Here is a 20,580-nt window from a genome sequence, read left to right as displayed (position 1 = left end):
ATGGTATACAATATAATATCACAACTCAAAAAAACATGCTTCCGACTACTTTATTAATAAATGTGCGCGGGCCTGCGGCCCCCAAACGGCTTCGCTCCTTCGGCCGTTACAGGGGGCCCCCTGCCCCCGGACTGGACTGAAACTATTAACTATGTTGTCACCACAACCGGAAATATGGCAAAACTTGTAAGTTGAAACAAGATATTCCAAAAACAGACCGCGGGTAACACTATTAAAAAAAGAATTCGAGTGGGTTTACATTGCAATTCGAACCCACAACCTTCGATACACTACCTGTACTCTAATCATTACACCGACTGGCACACGCCGATTGCAGCTAAAATTAGGTATATGTATTATTAAACGTTGCCAGGAAGTATATTGGCGCCAACCAACAGTCGCCGGAAAAACGCGCGCCAATAAATATGTCGCGCATGCGCATTACATCGAGTTCCGAAGTCACGATCGAGTGTGACGATTTAGTGACGTAATAGTGATCTTAGCTAGAACTCCTTAATACACTCCTTATGTATACGAAGGCGTCTTAATCTTAGCCAATGAGGCGCATCCCATGTTAAAAATCCTATGTACGGTATGGAATTACGCATCCCGGTCCTGTTTGTGATATATACAAAATCTGGCGACGATCGGTCTAAAACTGTAGATGTGTATAAAGAACAGACATACAGACATACTTTCTCATTTATATGAGATATTCAAATTTAAAAATCGGAGGACAGTTGGGGAAAACGACATAGACACACTAACGAACAACGCTTCTTTCCCTGATTTATGCTGTTCTTTCAATCTGCTTCTTTTTTTAAAAGACACTGTCTCATTAAAATTCAAAATAAACTATACAGCTTTGCAAGTATTAGTAACAAGAAAAATTTATTTGAAAGTTCTTCGGGTTCCGTGGTGTTTGATCATGCGGAACCCCAAAAAAGCTGTCACGGAACCCAAGTTAGAAACCTATGCATTAGGGTCGCACATACACAGCATGTACCAATTCGTTAGAAATTCCACAAAGGAATGCGTACAAGTAGTAGTAGTCAATCTCTTTCAGACAAATGTCGAATTACTAAACTTCAAAAAACACTTAAATGAATAGAAATCGATTATTACATCATACAATATCATTTTCTTCCAAATTTAAATTTGTTTTACTCAATTTTGATTTTTCGATTGTCTTCGGGGGTGCTCTGCCCTTACCCCCCTCCGCGTAAGCCTCTGGGTACTTATTAAGTTACTTTTTTTTTAAAGTTTGGAATGCCTAAATTTGAATTTACACGAATACCTTTGCATTTTCCACGGTAGGCTTCGGGAACCGCTTTTCCCCTGTGGCAGGCCGCTTGTCTCATGTGACAATAACTGCTGTAGGTGACGTTATCGCCGCCGCACACGAATCCACCTGGAATCGACTCCGGCAGACAGTGGTACTGACATCGGACGCAATGCGGCCTCAGGATTTGGTCTAATAAGCAGGTCTTCTTACCGGTGCACTGAACTCTGTCACAGCTTTCTACAGGGGAAAAAAACTATATGTAAGATCCAGGCACAGTAATATGATAATTTTCGTCACTGTTTCGATCGATATTTCATACGAAAGAAACTTACTCTGGCATTTTCCGAAATATTCGACAGTCAGCTGACTATTTCTGCGACACTGTCGTTTCAAGAGCCGGCATATGTGCCTGTAGGTTCGACCGTCCGATCCACAAACTTCGCCCATCTGTCGTTTCTTTCTGGAACATTTCGGGTCGCAGACGCAAGCGGGTTTCTGTTTACGGATGATGCACTTCATGCCTTTCCCGCAAATGACACCTTCACACGACACTGTTGGCAAAAATAAGTTAATTAATTTCAATGTCGGTCACGAAAACTTTATCAACAAAAATGTGAACGTTTCACTTTAAAACCCATTTTTACCTGAAATTACGTTCGCGCAAGTCTTTGTTTAAAAAAAGAAAGTTCAAGTAAATTTCATACAAACTTTTCTAAGAAACAGTCATTTAAGGTCTAATTGAATCCTTGTCCTTTTCTTTTAAATCTGTTTGCAAATAAATTAGATTTTTTCTTTTGATTTTTCCAAAATTTAATTTTAGGAGATTTTATCATAATTTTCGATAGAATTTTCTTTCCTGACCACAAACAGAAATAACTGCAAAAAAATAATTGTTTTTTTTTTCTAATTTTTTTGTCACGTGGTGCACGAGCTTTCGCGTGATCATAATTACCAGTTATTTTAACTCAACAAAGTTAATTAATTTGCCTCGATCTCAAAAAGTTGATTAATTTACATTAACAAGAAAAATATAATTCAAATCCAAATTTTTTTTCACATTTCTCGAGCCGGTCTCCCCTTTGAAAAAAGCCGCAGAAAGCAAGCAGACTCTCAACACGATACTTACATGACATCAAAATTCAATCATTTACGATCGCTGCCTCAAAATATGGAAGACAGATGGCAGCACCAACAAAACACGAAGACAACACGACTCTGACAACATATGCACAACGCGTTCCGGCTTGTACTCTCTCTAATTTTGTAATTAGCAGAGTAACTTGTAGAGGCGCATGTACGGTTAAATAGTAGCGGTAGTTCATGTGCCCCCCCCCCATAAGGATGGGGCTGGAAGGGCTCCAGCTGGCTTTTGTGGTTCCCAACTTTTAGGCGTGATTGCGATTTGATGTTACGATCTGATCAAAAAGTCTCGCCAATAGACCTACATGGTACACATGTGCAATCATTACGCTTACTTATAGTTTGAAATATAGATAGCAGCACAAAAAATTTGAGCACAACGCTAGACACGCACTTCCGGCACAAAACATTCGGTAGTAAATTTCTCATAACGATAGACCAGAGTTGTGCTCGGTTTGAAAGTTGTTTTTTTCGCTCTATAAATTCACTGTAAAATTCTTTACTTGAGTCTTCGACCAAGATCTCATTATAGGAGCTGTGCTACAGGATGTGCGGACCATTTCACACTTAGAGCATAGTCAAACTTTCTCGGTAATCTTGGCGCGTTCTTCCGGGTACCATCGCATCTGCCCTTAAAGCCGGGTACACACTGAACCGACGCGATAACCGATGCAACCTGTAACTCAACACGGAGTGGTTAAAAACCTGTACCCTGCTTAACAGCAATGTGTATACTACACTGAGACACTGCTTATCCAGTATTGCGGCCATTCAAATAGTTCGTTACTTCTGGACACAAACAACTATGCGTATACAATCGATCCCGCTTATAGCGTTCCCACTTATAACATTTTCCTCGCTTAGTATGACTTATTTTCGTAGTCTCATCTCGTAACTAATTCTAATTATTTCCCGTTTAAAGCGTTTTCACCCTTAAAACGCTTTTTTGGAAAACGTTATGAGCGGGATCCATTGTAGTTTATAGCATTATGCATCTATCTCTCGTGATCATTTGTTATTCTCCATCACAGCCTTTCTGTGCACCACTTGACGGGAGGAGTTTTGATCATCCGGTCGGTTTCACGGAAGAAATGAGATAATTGGCGGCAGTTTTTGGGCAGTGGCGATTGTTGACTGTTTTCGGGACGGTTTTACGAAGAAACGTGGTTTTTTTTTCTAGCGCGACGACGTGATGGAAAAGGAGAAAAGTTAGACGGAGGGAAGGTTGTATATATATAAAATACTCCGAGTTTTGCAACCGGGGGGGGGGGCCACATATTGATGCCTGTGTGTGTCTGCGAGAGCAAAGCTCTTTGGCCGACTAGTTGAAACTCTTGGCAAACAATAGACGCAGTCGTTGCTATCGCGGCACCATCCGCGGCTACGCTTCATCTTATGCGGATTCTTACCCTTTCGTGCTGATGAGCCCTGATTATTATCTTTTCTGGAACGGGTCTCTAATACATTGGTGGTAGTATACGACTGCATCTTCGAGTCGTATTTACTCTCCTCCATAAAACGAGGAGTTGGCGATCTCTTCGCTGGAATAGTGGGAAATAGGTATCTTATTGGATCCTATATTTTGTAAGTGCTTCTCCACATCTTTCTTGTTGAGTTTTTCCCGGAATGATTAATAGAAGCAGGAATCAGAGAGAGGCGATGGAAATGTGAAATATCGTTACGAAGTAAAGTCTCTATTAAGGCGAAACCTATTCTATAGCGGCCCTTTTCAAAAATCTTTCTTTTCCCACTCATTCCGCGTCACTTCCTACAACTTCGCGAGATACTATCTTTACAATGCGAGAAAAATTCCGATAATAAGTAAATTTGTCCTCGGATGGAAATGACAAAAAAAAAAAAAAAAAAAAAAAAAAAATCGTACGTTTCGTTAAAGGATTTGTGAAAAAAAAAACGAATTTCGATTGACAACCGCGACCTCGTGCACAAATGAGCGAGCGCTGTCTGGAAATCTGTAAATTGGCCGTGACACATGCACCAAATAAGCTCTTGTGCACTGTTTATATGCTTGTTATTTATGTTACGGTCAGTAATATAACAGGTCCCTGAAAGAGACAGACTTCTTCTTCGGCAATGATTCGCACTTCGAAATAAATAGTGGTAGCAAATAATAAGATGAAATTGGATTTATATCCTTTGTTAAATCAGACTCCTTTATGAAAACCGGGAGGGAGCCAATTGCGGTCCAAGCAACAAGTAGCAAGAGCGCCGTGTCGAGCACCTTCCCTTATCGGAAAGTTGCTCGGGAAAAGTGAAATTGCACGGGGCGATAGATTTCCTATGAAAAATAAATATCGTTCTTCCTCCTTTTCGGTGCCTTTTTTTTGCCGTTTTCTTTTACATTGATAAAATTGGTGACGTGGTGACGCCTTCCTTACGAGATGTCGAAAGCGTGAAACTTTCAATTTATCTCTTAAACTTGCCGTCTCGGTAGAGAAAAGATCGGGCTTTGATCACAAAAAAGGTTCAAATCACACGTGGCCTCCGACGAGCGACACCTTTGCTGTCAAATATCTTGAAAATGCAGACTACATTATCAGATAGATATATACATTTATTTGCACAACAACACAGATGAATACAGAACCCCAGGGATTAATACCTGACATTCTTGTTATACATACAATATCGACAAAATCATTAATTAGTTAAGTTAAGACAAAAAAAATCAAATTCATGGGGAACGAGCGTTTAATTCACACGAACCAATGTTAATGAAAAAAAAAAAAACTAGATCAAGATGATTATTATTATGTGAGTGCCATTGAGTTGGCAGTGGGAAAAAGGGCCGCTGTGGTGGTCGAGTGGTCATAATGACGGACTCGCATCGCGAGGATCCAGGTTCGAACCCCACCGTCACCGCAGTGGTGGTCGGCTGAAGTTAAAAAGTCTCGCCGAAGAGAGCAACAGACCTACAACGATAAATTATTCAATCATTACACTTCACTCATATTTAGAAAAAACTGGTGGCAGATGGCAGCACACTACACATAACAAGCATGACGCAGAAACAAACTTCACGTCAGGTTTCACTACACGTACACGCACATTCCATCATGTACCAATTCGTTAGAGGTTCCGCAGAGGAATATGGACGAGGTGCATGTGCGTTTTAGTAGTAGTGGGAAAAAAGGGCGATTATATGTTATGACTGGTTCCTACTGCCATGTTGTGCAGCAATGAACTTCAGGATTAGGAGGTTTGAAACGCTGCATTTTTAATTTTGTCAAAAACGAAAGTTGAGATTTTTCTTAATTTACAACTTATTCATATCTTCATTAAAAACAAGAATAAAAAAACAACACATAAAAATTGATTAGAAGCCCTGAGGTACACCGATTTCAACAGAGAGGCAGCCTGAGGAATGCACTGAATACATACATATTGTTCGTTATCACTAATGTACGACTTTAGCAACTTAGTTTAGTTTAGACCCGAGCACGCCCAGGCTCTGTCGCTTTTGCGATATAAGCTCATTGATCGTGAGATCGTGGGCGTGCCGGAGAAAACTCAAACCGACAAGCCCGCCGGGAAAGCACATCCGGTTCGGACCAACATCCCTCGAACCCCCCAAGCAACACAACCACACACCCAAACCCCCAATCCCCGGGCACATCACCGCTCGACAGAGTCAGGACAGCACCGAGAGTGCGATTTCCCCTTCGTCCCGATACCCGTGACAAGGCCCCGCCGGCGCTGTCCAACACGCCCCGCGACGGGAGAAGAAAAAACATGGAACGTCTCTCGACAAGGGCCTCAATCGGCGCGTTATTCTTGACTACGTATGAAGTTATTTGATTTGTCGACATTCAATCTTGTTCTCCTTGTTATTTCCTGCACCTTCGAACGGCCTTGCCTCTTGTCCTTTTTACTTTGGGAACCACATGCGGGTGTGACAGTCAAAGCTACAATTTGCCAAAACTCATGTGCAGAGAAATGCATGTGTGCCACATCAAAAAAATACTACAGATATATTTAAAAAAAAATCATGTGCACAGACAGTACAAACAATCCAAAATTGCGCGCCGCTTATGCATGTATGACATATACTTTACTTTAGGAACTTACGGGCAGGTCCACGTATGCTACAATTATATTGTTTTTCTAACAATATACCTGGTAGAATTGTATCGAATGCCACGAACAACACCCCGTAAGGTAAACTGACGATTGCAAAGATTTTTCCAAACATCTTCTAGTAGCTCATGAATGGCAGTTTCAGTCGATCTACCGACTAGAAATCCGTTTTGGTTGCGCTGAAGTAGATTGGACTTTTCTAAGAAATTGTTTTAAGTCAAAGAGCAATGATTTTTTTTCAAAAGTTTTAGCAAAAATTAGAGGGTTGCACGATGGTCTATAGTTTCTCATAACACTGAAGAATCACTTTTTTTATATAAACTGGAGTAACTTTAGCAAGATTGAGCGCCTGGGAAAAACTGAATTGGTGATACAGCAATTAAAAAGGTTGAGAGAACATCAATATCCATTATGGCTTTTGGCATCAAGTCGTCAGATCCCGGTCCATTGTCATGTCTCACTATCCTGGATGCTTGCACGAATTCTTTGATACTAATCATTGGAAAATAAATATGACTGTTGGAATTCGAAAGATTGATACGCAAGGGTGGGTCGAAAAAAAATGAAATTTTTATTTTCAAATCGCTATAGTGCAGAAAAATTCTCTCCTTCAATAATAAGAAAAACGACGTAAAAAATTTCAAAATCGGTTGATATTTTCTGGTCGCGCATCGCACTTGAAGTTTATGGAAATCGACGAAATTTAACATTTTTCTTGAATTTTTTAATATTACTAAATTACACGATCTACAGGCAAAGTTTGTTCTGCTTATTTCATGTTCAATAAAGTAAAATAAATTAAAGCATCATGAATATTTCCCGCAACAAAAAATTGCTACCGCAGGAGTCCCCCATCGAGGGGTTAGCGCACCAACCTCTCGATGAGTATAAAAAACAAGCCTGCCATTCGGAATCGGCAATAAATTGTAGATCCCGGTCTTATTAGCCCTCGTGTGCAGAAAATGGCTATTGGTCACACAACATGTTCGAAAAACCGGAATTTACCAAATTTTTGCGTTTCATTGTGCAGCTCTTTGCCCGTTTTGTCACAACAAAACGACACAGAATTCATCACAGGAGGTAGCGACACGTCGAGTTCCATCCACACCCTACCCAATCAACCATCTAAAGTAGGCGTGTGTGTAATTTACATTAAGTTTCAAAACTAGTCACCAAAATTGGCAGGTTCAAAATCTGACTATTGGAAAGAATCAGGCATAACTGATCTCGATAATAGTGTAGATATGAAGTATAGTACATGTCTACATGCGTTTTAGTTGAGGCCTCGATATCAAGTTTGATACATCTCTTGACTGTCTGAGGGGCGACCCCCCCCCCCCCCACCCCGGGCGAATCTCCGTATTTCTGGATTCCAAAAGTTGGCACTTCTGATCATATTTAATGTAACAGAGAGTTCTAGAATAAATATTTTATACCACATGAATATTTCAAACATGCAAAAGTGCATATTTTACTGCAATAAGTTTCACATTTGCATTTCGCTACTTTGAGAACAAAAAATGCCCTCTAATTTACATGAATACATTTTATTCCCCCTTTTAATGAAGTTTTAAGAAATTTGAGGGAAGTGTGATTTTCAGAGAAATTGTTGCTGCTTCTAAATGTTGCAGCCGTGCACAGTCTGTTACCTTAAAAAAAATATACACATAATTTGCCAATTTTACATTTAATTCTTTATCTGACTTCTACTCCGCGGATTATGCACCGGAAATTACGGTATGGTTGCAGGAGTTTTGTGAGAAAATTACAGGACTTGCGTTTTCAAGGTTGGCAGGTCTGTATACAGTATGGCAATGGTTCTCAACCTGAGGCCGTCTGCAAGGGTGGAAAATCTGCTACAATTGCTACAAACTGCTACAATTTACTACGTCTGCTAAATTATGCTACAAAAATGCCGAAATTCTTCAATGCTGCGACATCTTGCGCCAAAAACAAAATTTTCCCTTAAGAAACTTTGGAATTGCGTCACAATTAGAAGCTGACTTTTCAATGAAGATTTGTCCTCCCCGCAATTTTATTTCTTAGGGCCGCAAATGGAATTAGCTTGAGCCACCCCCCCCCCCACCTTCCCCAGGATTCAGCGCCTAGGCTTCCGACAACATATAAAATGAGGTCAAACTACGTGAATTGCCGTTCATCCGCAGAACAACAAAAAAACCTCGCTGTTTTCAGATACTTTTATCCGAAAAAAAAAGTTGACTCCTTTGATTTATGCGTTCCATACGTTAATTATTTTTTAAATTGCGTCGATTTTCGCTGACTGGCTGCACTTAACATCCGTGTATCCTTTAACAGAGCGGAAAAGTTCGCGAAAGAACGTATTATTGCAGTGGAGCAAGATGAATGAACGCCAGGGGCTCCGCCGCTGGATTTACCGAGATCCCGACTCCCGTTACCGAGATCTCTTCCAGCCCATCTTTCGTGGCAGAAGTCTGGAACTAAGTGAGTGCACCTAACAGTCTGAGCGTGTAGCTAGTGTTGTATCTGATATTTCAGTGCTGCCATCTATACTTCTAATTAAGAGTGAAGTGTAATGATTGAATATTTGTAATGTGGTAGGCCTGTTGCTCTCTGTGGCGAGACTCTTTAACGGGGAGATCGGCTCGCATTCACGCCTTTAAGTTGGGAACCACAGATAACCAACTTCTGCCGACAATCACTGTGGCGCCCGAACCCGGATCCTCGCGATGGGAGTCCGTAACTATGACCACTCGACCACCACAGCGACGCAGTGGAGAAACAGCAATGACGAACCGTCTTCACCGTCAGGAGTTGCGAAGCAAAAGCCGTCGGTAAATCAGGATGTCTACGAAATGAGGAAAAAGAGGTCACAGATATTTAAAATGAATTTCTGGATGTTCCCGGTAAATTCCTGCGATTAATTTTATCCTGGCAAACCATGGCCTCTTATCGGGCTTTTCTTGATACTCGCGATCGTGCATTAGTGGTGGCTGAAAATGAGTTTTTCAACTTTGGGTACGAACTTAGTAGCGGTTCAAATTGGGTTAAAAACCTGAATTTTTCAATTTTTTTTTTGAGTAAAAAACTATTCCGCCAAGTAACGATGTTTTTTCCAATGTCACCAAATAACGAGTGTTAAATTGTCAATCCTCCCAAATAACGAACCGTCAAACATCGCGGCTATTTCAACCTTTCTTGCTTGAATGAAAGATTTGAATATCCAAATTGCCAAAACTAACAAGATTTTAGCAGGAATCATGCCCACAAAATTGGGGCGAAAATATTAATCGTAAAAATCCATCGTCATTTTCTCACTTCTGATTTGGAACATACGTACCTCCTCAGCACTGCCTGATGTACCAAAGAATATTTTTAAGTTTTCAAAACTAGCTTACTTATTGTAGAAGTTTTTTTGACTGGAGTTACCACTTCTACTCCTGGAAGAAAGGTAGTGCCCTGATTTCACAAACACATGGCTACCTCAACTGGGTCCTCACACATTTAGTTGTTTGAGAACCAACCTCTCAATTATGTAGAAAATCGTCCCAGGAACTATAAACAGTAAATTCTAGTTTAGTGGCATTGTGGAAATAAAATTACTGTGGTGCTGGTTAGATTTAAAAAAAATTCTCTTTGTCATGTTCTATAAGACAGTGGGTCCCAATTCTATGTGCCTAGAACTGTATGTTTATTTTTTGTGAGGATGGTGGCTGCAAAATGTCCAAGTTTTATTGCTTGTTTTACTTCATTACTTAAGGCCGAGTATTACACTATAAAAGTTTGATAAAAGTAATTTTATAAAACTTGAAAAATTCCACCAATAAGATTATCGGTTGCATTTGCTCGAATCTAACCTATGAGCTTTATTGGTTGAATTTTTTGAGTTTTATAAAAGGGATTTTATCAAACTTTTATGGTGTAATACCGGCCTAACTGACATAGTTGTTATCATTGATACATAGAAACTTCTTTGTCGTTTCGGAACACAATGTTGCAATGGGCATCACTGCTAGAAGCGATACCCAACAGGTATTTGCTGTGTTATTTAAGCAGACAAACAGAGGTCAACAAAAATTCACAGAACTTTTCTTTGGATATGTGGTATACATTCTGATAATGAAAATAATGCTATAACAAGCTAGCATCGCTCGCAGCTACAGTGACCATTTTTGTCACATCATTGTCATATTCTGCATACCAGGGGTAATTGTATTGAGATCTACAGTTTATAGCCGATTCCAAAAAAGACAGTTCCAGAGGACAGTGACCACCCCTTCTTAGATATGAATACTATGAGAAACATTAGTCTGTATCATAAAATATGTGATGATCTAACAAACCTATGAAATAAATCGCTCGTTATTTGCGTATCTTTTCTTTGACTTGTGTACATCAGCACCACCTATCGGCTGTTTTTTGTTATTTTTTTCCTGTTTTAATACTGTAGAAATTTCCGTGACCTAGCGATGCTAACCCTGCAAACAGTTTTTACTTCGGTTATTTTTCCGGTTTTTATTCATTTTTAAAGTTTCTACGGACTTTTTGCCCACCCTGTACATACATGCTGTATTCGGTATTGTGATGTAGTACTTATTGCATATTGTGGTGATTTGTTTATTGCGATACATCGCGTAGTGTGCTGTATTGAGTATTGTGGTGCATTACGTATTGTGCTGCATGGCTTATTGTGGTGCTTATTGCGTGCTATATTGCTTATTGAAATGCAGTGCTGATGGCGTATTGTGGTTCATTGAGGATTACGGTGCTTTGCTTATTGTGGTGCACTGCAAATAGTGGTGCCGTGTTGATTTTAATGCATTGCGTATTGTGATGCAGTGCTTATGGCCCATTGTGGTGCATTGCGTATTATGGTACTGTACTGTAATGCATATTGTGGTACATGGCATACTGTGGTTCACTGCGAATTATGGAATTATGGTGCTATGCTTATTGACATATCGCGTGCTGTGCTGTATTGCGTATTGTGGTGCATTGCTTTTTGAGCTGTACCGCTTATGGTGGTGCATGGCATATTGTGATTCATTGCGAAGTATGGCGCTTTGCTTATTGCGATACATCGTGTAGTGTGCTGTATTGTGTAGTGTGCTGTATTGCTCATTGTGATGCACTGCTAATAGTGGTGGTGCCTTACAGATTTTAATGCATTGCGTTTTGTAATGCAGTGCTTATGACGTATTGCGGTGCTGTTGAGTATTGTGGTGCATTACGTATTGTGCTGCATTGCTGATCAAAATCGGAGTGGGAAACTGGCAATTGAATGGCTATTTTGCAGGCATCCGCAGTGCCCGGGGAATATTTTGCTTGACGAAATAAAGAAAATGTGACGAGGCTGCAGCCTAGAATATTTCATATCTTCAAAAAAAGGTGGTTGATGACGTAAAGCAGTCTTCAAACCCCCTTCCCTCCTTGGCATCAAAAGTCAGCAAATCCGAAACCCCCCTTTCCATATAATTCGTCTCTTAGGTGGGGGGGGGGGGAATGGCAATCTACCCGTTCCCCCTTTTAGATCCATACCTGGTCCAGAGTAAGAGATCGATCTTATTCATGAAATTTAGTTTTAACTGAATTCAATTCAGTAAGTTGAAAGGATCTCATTCCTTCATGTGAGTAGTGGGCCCTAATTTAAGACGAGGAGGCCACGAGAAAAAAATACAGTTCAAAGAGGGCCACGGGGTAAAAAACGTTGAAAACCACTGCAGTATGGGATACAGTCTGCATTTTTTTCTTTTGTGACTAATATTAACGAGGAACATTTTATTTAATACAATGAAGACGAAAAGCGAGTTGCTTTCATTTTTTTCAGATGAGGAAATGAGCCGATGCACAAATTTCAAGCTCACAAACCTTGTTTCTCATTTACTACACGTAGCAACCTCATTTAGCTGAGATGGCAGAAGTTTTCGGACTTATATCTATCTCTGAGTAGGTAGGGTTTTGTCCCGTGAATTTTCTGTATCGCTGCGATCGTAAATGTTTCGTTTTTATCAGTAATCTATAGATGTGCGTCTTTTTGACCGACTTGCTACTTCCCTGTTGATGCTTAGGACTGCATCCATCAACGTCGGAAATGACGGTCGACTCGAACGTTCTCCTCTTATCCGTCTGCGATTCCTCGCACACGTCAAGCTCGGAGACGGTCTCGGGCGTTTCCGAAACGACTTCGCTACCGCCACTCAACGAAACGCCGTCGCTCTTGACGGATCTGTCCGAATCATATTCTGCATCGACGAAAATGAGCCGCGAAGATTCTTCGCCATCGACATGAAAACACGAGTAACTGGGAGAAGGCGGCTTGATGTCGTCAGCGTCGATCGGGTGATTTTCAACTACTTTATCGACCTTCGAGTAAAAGTATCTCGTGTCAACAATTTCCAGTAAGTCGCTAGTTTTACGAAGGAGTCTCGTGACGGATATCCGCTTGCATACGTCGAATATTTTACTCACGAAATGGGCGTGGCCGATCGATTTGAATTTCAAGCGGAGGATGAATTTCTCTTTCGCGGTCCGCAGAAGACAGTTTTCGTTCACGACACGGAAGAGGTCGACGCATCGACGGCAGTTATCTCGTGACTTCAAACTCAGATCCTTTAACGGCCCGCGGAACACGACGTACCATTCGTCCGTCCCGAATCTCTCTTCCTGATAAACGAGAAGAGAATCCGCGTCGAACGTTACGAAGTGACCCGGCTGAAACATACGATTGTACGTCTGTTTTTTGCACGGTACGCACCTGTCTTTCACCCTTACGAAATTCCTACAGTAACGGACAAGTAACGGGAGAACGTACTCTCGCGTGCCCGTCAGTTCATGGCTGAGTTGTCGGAGACTGAAAAGAACGCGCAGGTGAACGTCGAGATGTTCCAGACGAAACCGGCAATCTTCATGGTACTGCGGTGGCTGCGAGAGAAAGAACGCATCAGGCGCGGAGCTGCACTGAAAAAAACTGCCAGGGTTCTTCCTATTTTCGGAGAACGTTCTGAACGAGGCATCGATGATGTCTACCAGAGAGTCGCAACTGATTGAGGCTTTAGCTATGGCTTCACATACATCTAGATACATGTGCTTAACCAATTTCATCAAAGACGGTTCTAACTGCGATATCGTAGCTGACTCCTTCCGGCACAATTTCAACAAGCAGGCAACGGACAGTTCCAAAATCGAAGCGGTGTTACGCGTGAATCGACGATCTCGAAGCCTATGCATGCATCTAATGACACATACTACAAACGCACCCTTATGGCAAAGTATAGATCGAGTTCCGAGTATGGTGTCAATGAGCTGTATGGCCCGCATCACGTTTCTCGTACTTCCGTCATCGTATTCGTCAGGCATCAAAATATCGTATAACGCGTCCAACATGAGCGAACGACCACCTTGGGTCGACGCGTCCTCTGTCCCTAAAATGAAATTTATAATTGACGAGTCAGTGATTAATTGAAGGTAGGTATTGATCAGGATCAGCGCTAGTTCTCTCGGAACATTCTGGTCTCTTCCGGAAATGACTGGTTGGAGATCTTGACGCGAGTTCATTACTGATGGGTGAAGGCAACGTGAGAAAATGTCCTCGGTAGTCGTCTCTCGGAAAAATTTCTTCACGTCTTCGGATTGTACCTGCAGTAAATCGTCGAAAAACTCTATCTCCGTAGCATACCTATCGAGCAATTGCGCGAACTCACCATCGCCAATTTTCTTCCTCATTCCGCCAAAACGGTCGGCCAAATCGGTAATAAGACTCCTGAAGTAGTTGGAGACATAAACGCGGACGATCCATCCGCACCTGCGGTCGCAGGCGTTGAAAATCGACGCGAGGGCTATTCGGGCGCTGCTGTGGACCATCGCGTCTCCGGATCGAACCAACCGCAACACGAACTCGAGCAATGGGAAACTCTTTTCTGCAATGTCCGAAACGAGATGTATATTTTCGGTCGACAGGGACCTGGCCAAGATCTTAACTATCGTGACGGCGTTGCCGACAACCTCGTCGTGGTCCAATCGCAGCCCCGCTTTCAAGAATCGGTTCAAGGTTCTCCTCTCCAGGAATCGATCCTTCAAGTCGTCGCCGGGAGCGTTCTGCAACAAGAGGCACAACGCCTCCAACAATTTCGCCTGCACATGGGGATCTTGTCCTTCGAGCGATTGCATCCACACTGCCAAGCCGTCTTTTCTCAAGAAATTTAACAGACCCTCCCGACCGCGACTGCTTATCATCTCGAAAACGGAAAATTTCAACTTTTCTTTCGAGATACTGTTAGAGTCTTCTTCGTCAAGCCAAGCGAGGTTTTTGTCTTCCGTGACGTAGTCCAACAAGATCATCATGTAATAAACGTCATAAAATTATTTTGCGCCTATAAGTAAAAGGTGTTTATATCTACAGCAGATCACCTAAACCACATGATTCATTTTTACAACCCGAATAGTTCGGAAAAATGTCGATCCCTTTCCATCACATTCAATATGAAGAGAATACCATTCTTTCAATATCGAAAACGATCGCCAATCTCATTGCAGAACGAGTTGGTTGAATGCTCTGTTACTCTTGTCTGTCTCATTCTATTTGTTAAGCGAGCAACTTATTTTTGCTCGAGCATGACACGATTGTAAATACACGTAGTGCTTAAAGTGGCAACTTCATACAGCTGAATCTTGAGACCTATTTTATATCATGCTACGTTTGCCGATCCTTCACCAAATAAAAGTCACGCGGCAAAATTATTAGAATAAATAGAATAATATATGAGGGGTTCACAATTATAATAGACCATTTATCTTCATTATGGATAATAACGACTTGAAGTTTTTGACAGATAATTAATTCAGTTCATGTGATGTGAAGAAATTAAACATGTCAAAGTTTAGTTTAAAATATCATTGTTTTAGTGAACTGCTTTTACAAATAATAAATCAGTATTTTTGTTATAATTTAGTCTTCTTTTAATAATGAGGACTTGGTCCACTATGGTTGTGAATTGAAGCGTTTATGTGAAAAAATATGATGCCACAACACATAAGTGAAGAATATTATGAATTACTCTATATTATGAAAAATTCTTGATTTTGGAATATTTTCCATTAGGTATATTTAAACTACAAATCAATTACGACGAATAAAAAATTTTACTATTTGTCGTAAATCAATCACTAGAAAATTAGGTGCAAATAAAAGTACTAATCATTGAACAGACTATATTTTGATTCCGTTTAAGACAGGTTTCCGTCTCATACAGTGTCTCTCTTAGACAGGTTTCACTGTATTATCATCTTCCTCAATTCTAGAGGAAGTAGTTTGGAGCCTAGTATTTGCCTCCACTGGAAGATTCTGAAATATACACGATGTATAGGTGAAATGTATGGGAGAAGGTCCATCATATCTTTCTATGGTCCGCGTACAATGCATTTTGACTTACATCAGACAAAGAAAGCAACTTTTGTCCACTAACCTGCTTTTCCAAATTTATTTTTCGAAAATGTGGATCCTCTCACTGAGGGTTTCTTTGAACTCTAACATATGAAGGCACAACCTCTCACAACTCGCAGGCATCTGATATTCAACCAACTGAAACAAACTCCCTCAGTGTCCTTCTTTCTGTTAGTGACAGCTTCTTTCAAAGCTGTGGTAGAAACAAAATAATAATTTTAACTTCTGTAAATCAGAATTTTGGGCTCTTTGCACATTCTTAGTTATTCCCTTCCAATCACCAGGAATTTTAGGTCAATTGACTGTGCTGCTCTATGTCTGTACTATTGACTATTTTCAACAGTGTAAGAGACATTTTGACGTTCCGGTTTTGGCCACCACATGCATCGGAATATAGAATTATATTTATAGGCTTTCTCTCTCAGATGTTTCGCAACAGTGCTAAAAATGTCTTCAGAACCTCTTCCCCTTGGCAGTGAACAGAACAGACGTTGCTACACCTCCTGAGCTATCACATTTTTTTTTGCAAAAACTGGACTTGGTCTATTATGGTTGTGAACCGCCGCTGTGTGGTGGTCGAGTGGCCATAGTGACGGACTCGCATCGCGAGGTTCCGGGTTCGAACCCCACCGTCACCGCAGTGGTGGTCGGTTGAAGCTGGTTATCTGTGGTTCCCAACTTTCGAGGTGCGAATGCAAGCCGATCTCCCCGTTAAAAAAGTCTCGCCGCAGAGAGCAAAAGGCTCACTACGATAAAATCTTCAAACATTACACTTCGGTCATAGTTCAAAAAATATGTGGTAGATGGCAGCACTATAACAAGCATTACACAGAAACAAGCTTCACGGTAGGTTCACAACACGGACACGCACATTCCAACATGTACCAATTCGTTAACGCAGAGAAATAAGAAGTTCCGCAGTGGAATATGGACGAGGTGCATGTGTGGTCTAGTAGTATGGTTGTGAACCCCTCATATCTTCCCCATCATGCCAGAAACACGAATGTGCAATGTCCTTGGAAAAAAAAAACGTGGGAAATGACGTTTGTGTGAACGTTTAGTCTACTCATGTTGCCCGTGGAAGTTATTTTCGTAAAATGTTTTGAACATGTTTTAATAGGGAAACACATTTCTTCATGTTTCCATCAAAACTTAGATGCCAAAATAAGTGTGTATAGATAGATCCGCATGGTGCATTTCCGCACATGAATGGTCAGAAGTTGCGGCCACACGAAATTGAGCCAGTGAAATCGTCTTTCATGCCTATTTGTGATTAAAATTATGGTTTTTGTCATTTTTTCCCCATTTTATGAAGTCTTGAATTCATCAAGAAGCAAAATAAATTAAACTTCCATAAATGAAAGTCACACACTTTCAAACTTTTAACAAAAATCAACATGCAATGTTGTCTCGACTGTATTTTTTGGTCAGATTTGCAATATTTCACCAGCACCCGTGGTGGTTGGTGGATTTAGAAATGATGTTCAGATACCTGGGGAGTAATAAGAAGTGTAGGCTCTCGATTGTGTTTAGTCGGTTTGCATTTACTCGGCGACTGACAATCCAAATGTCCAAATGATGACTCATGCGTGTTCAACTAATTTTTCATAGTTTGAAAAAAAAAATATTTCGAACCTGTCATTCTGGAGCCACATTTTCGTCTTCAAGCCTTTATTGCCAAAGAGTTCTTTCTCAATTATATATCCTTGGCATTTATTTTTTTTTCCCCATAATGTTATTTTCAGCATCAATTTCAAGACTGTTGGTGGCAATTCCGTTTCAGTAGCATCGATTTTTTGAATGAAATGGCATCAATAATACAGTGATTGTATCTGATACAATATTTCACTAGAAAGCGAAAAAAAATCATCACTAAAACAAACGTACGAATTCGGCTGCTATCCCGTATTCGGCCTTTTTGCCGAATATTCGGTTACGCCGATTGACGCTTACGTATTTGGAAGAAAAACATTTGACATTTCTATGTAGTAGAATGTCGAATGTTTGAAATGAATGTCGTACTAGTTAGTTACAATTTGATGTGGATACACAGCCCCCAAACAACTCCTATCCACTTGAGGAAGGAATAAAGGAAAGTAGGGTTAGAAAGAAAATAAAAAATTCACAAGAAAGTGCTTGGTTGTGCTCAAATGTCCCCAAACTCCACTTGCGCGGAAACGACGTTGTGCGGATCTGTCGCCAAACCAAAAATAGAGTATCCAATCAGTTAAAACAGAAAAGGTAAAATTTATGCTTCTAGCAGGGGGGGCACATAAAAAATTAAAGTGACGAGCAAACATCGATTTATCGGGAATGTGGAAAAACTCGCAGCACAACGTATCATCTCACATCATATCCCGGAAGCTTCAGCACACGCAATGCACAAAAATAAAACTTCTGATGTAAATATGGTGGAAAAAAAGTGTGACTAACTTTCAGAATCACAGTAAAACTACCCGTAGAACCGAGGTAAGCTTGACGTATGAGCAAATTCGGGTATGGCCCGGATCATCATGTTCACGGGTTGGGGGATACAATGATGAGAGGTTTAGTACCATGATTTTCCAAAGTAAATATGTAAGCTGTTACTCCCAGCTTACAGACTTGCCAACTTTCAAAAGGTAAAAATCCTTCAATTGTCTCACAAAAACCCGGCAATTTACTCGAAAACTCGGCAAGCGTATTTTTGCATGCCATATATTTGTCATTTTATTGCCGTGATAAGATCCTACACAAAGACGTGCCCCCTTTCAGAATCCAGAAATTTTCCCGAGGCCCCCCCCGATCAAAAAAATTTCGATAATTTTTTTTTTTTGCAATTTTTTTTAGAGATTGAGAAAAAGTGCCCCCCCCCCTTCTCCAGGCAAATCCTGGGTAGTCCCTGAGCTATGATCATCGTAGATCGATAATCTTGGGTATACGAACTCTCAAAAGCAGTTGCATATTTTCTTTTTGAAGACATTTAATAAGAGAAAACAAAAGAAAATTTCAAAATATAAGGCTATTAATGAAAAAAGCTCCGGGGATATCACATAACACGTGGTGTACAATCAATCTGTTTCTCTATTATTGTATTTGCCGCGTTGTTGTTGATAGAATTCAATAATAATTATACAGGGATGTCCGCAACCAAGACCATCCCTTGGTAAATGGTTGCCGATATAAATGCTAAATAAACAAAGTCACGTCGTTGCCAGTTTGCTTAAATGCGGTCACAAAGCCTTTTTTTGATGGCTACTCGACGGATGTGACGCCTTCAATCGAGTATGTAGGTTCCGCGAACTACGGCTGCTCTCTACAGGTTTTTTCCCAACGGCCGGCGACCGTAGTCATTGATGTTACGACATCGTGAAAGCTCAGGGAAAATCTAAAAGAAATCGTAAAAAAAAATTTCTTCCACTATCTCAAATTCTCAAATCTAATTTTCCGCTAAAATCCGGAGAAATTTTTAAAATCTGGAGAATGGCAAAATATCGGGAGAGTTGCCAAGTCTGAGCTTAGTACGGGGTCCCCTATTTGATAAGACGGACGAAAATGTGGTCCAAAATAGAATGAAGTACGTTCACCAGATTAAGTGCTGGGAATATAAAATTCTGTACTCACTTTTGCAGGCCTTGCAGGCGACGCCTCCACCCAACGACATCCAGAAAAATAGATCTCCTGGCCTGAGATCCTTCGGACTCCACGCGGTGGTTGCACTACCGTCGCTGCAGCACTCCTCCCTCGTCACGTTGGTACGTAGACTTTCGGTGCAGCGCCCACTGCGATTGATGAGGCTCCAGCACTGACCAGCTGCACGACAAACAATATGAATATATATAATGAATCATAATTATACAATTACCACGTTTACCAACGTAATAGTATAAAACAAACTCGCTACACAAACTTGAATCGCTACTCTTGAAACTGAATCGGAAAGACCCCAACGTGGTAAACGTACAATATGGCGAGCATTTCCGCTTGCAGATAGCGAATGCTTGCAACACTCGTGTCCAGTTTGGCATAATAATCATTCTCAAATATTAGCTGCCAATGTTTGCCCCGCCCCGCCGCAATGAAGCACCAGCTGCATACGCTCGCCACACACTTTCCTAACCTGGCTCAATGTTCCCCGGCGAACACTATTAACCGGAAACCTGTCTTTAACGGAAAAAACTCGTGGTCCCGTGATTTCTCTCAGTGCCGAAATACACATTAAAAAACCTGTATCAAACAGAACCTGTCTAACGCGGAAACGGAAAGAAACATTTTTCCTTTAACGGAAAATTTCACACAAACACTTCGACAGTTTCTCGACCAATTGACCAAAGGATCATACTAAATATTAGTTCTATCGAAATTTTTAATGCAATGACCGCTTGCCAATGCTAGTTCTACTTCACCCACCCTTACATTTATAAAAACGTTACCGTACTTGATGCTGTGGTTTTTGAAAAGCCACATGTAGTGTAACGGTTTCTTTCTGTGGGAAATTGTAACAAAATGTTTCGGTAAAGCAGGCTGTTCTACGGGAGAAATCAGTGTAATGGTTAGACTTCTAAATGATATACAACGACTTACATAATTGTATGCAAGCTGCTTTCCGTGATCACAAGTGCTGAGCAGGGCCGGAATTAGAGGGAGGCAATTGCTCGGGCGG

At 40.9% G+C, this 20,580-nt stretch overlaps 1 protein-coding gene across 1 annotated transcript in view; it reads right to left on the bottom strand.

Moving 5' to 3' along the window:
- The window catches only part of LOC149088373 (follistatin-like), a 113,300-nt gene that overhangs the window by 27,347 nt on the left and 65,373 nt on the right, over positions 1-20,580 (bottom strand). Inside the window, exons 2-4 of the mRNA XM_089247449.1 lie at positions 19,542-19,730; positions 1,618-1,836; positions 1,298-1,522 (exon numbers count right to left, since the gene is read on the bottom strand). Coding sequence (XP_089103575.1) covers positions 1,298-1,522; positions 1,618-1,836; positions 19,542-19,730 — 633 coding nt within the window. The remainder of the gene's footprint in view (positions 1-1,297; positions 1,523-1,617; positions 1,837-19,541; positions 19,731-20,580) is intronic.

Source organism: Pholcus phalangioides, unplaced genomic scaffold (genome assembly GCF_987345545.1).
Source record: "Pholcus phalangioides strain wild (caught in Gottingen) unplaced genomic scaffold, Ppha-v1.0 ptg000003l_1, whole genome shotgun sequence".
Classification (NCBI taxonomy): domain Eukaryota; kingdom Metazoa; phylum Arthropoda; class Arachnida; order Araneae; family Pholcidae; genus Pholcus; species Pholcus phalangioides.
This window is presented reverse-complemented; position numbering and strand designations above follow the sequence as displayed.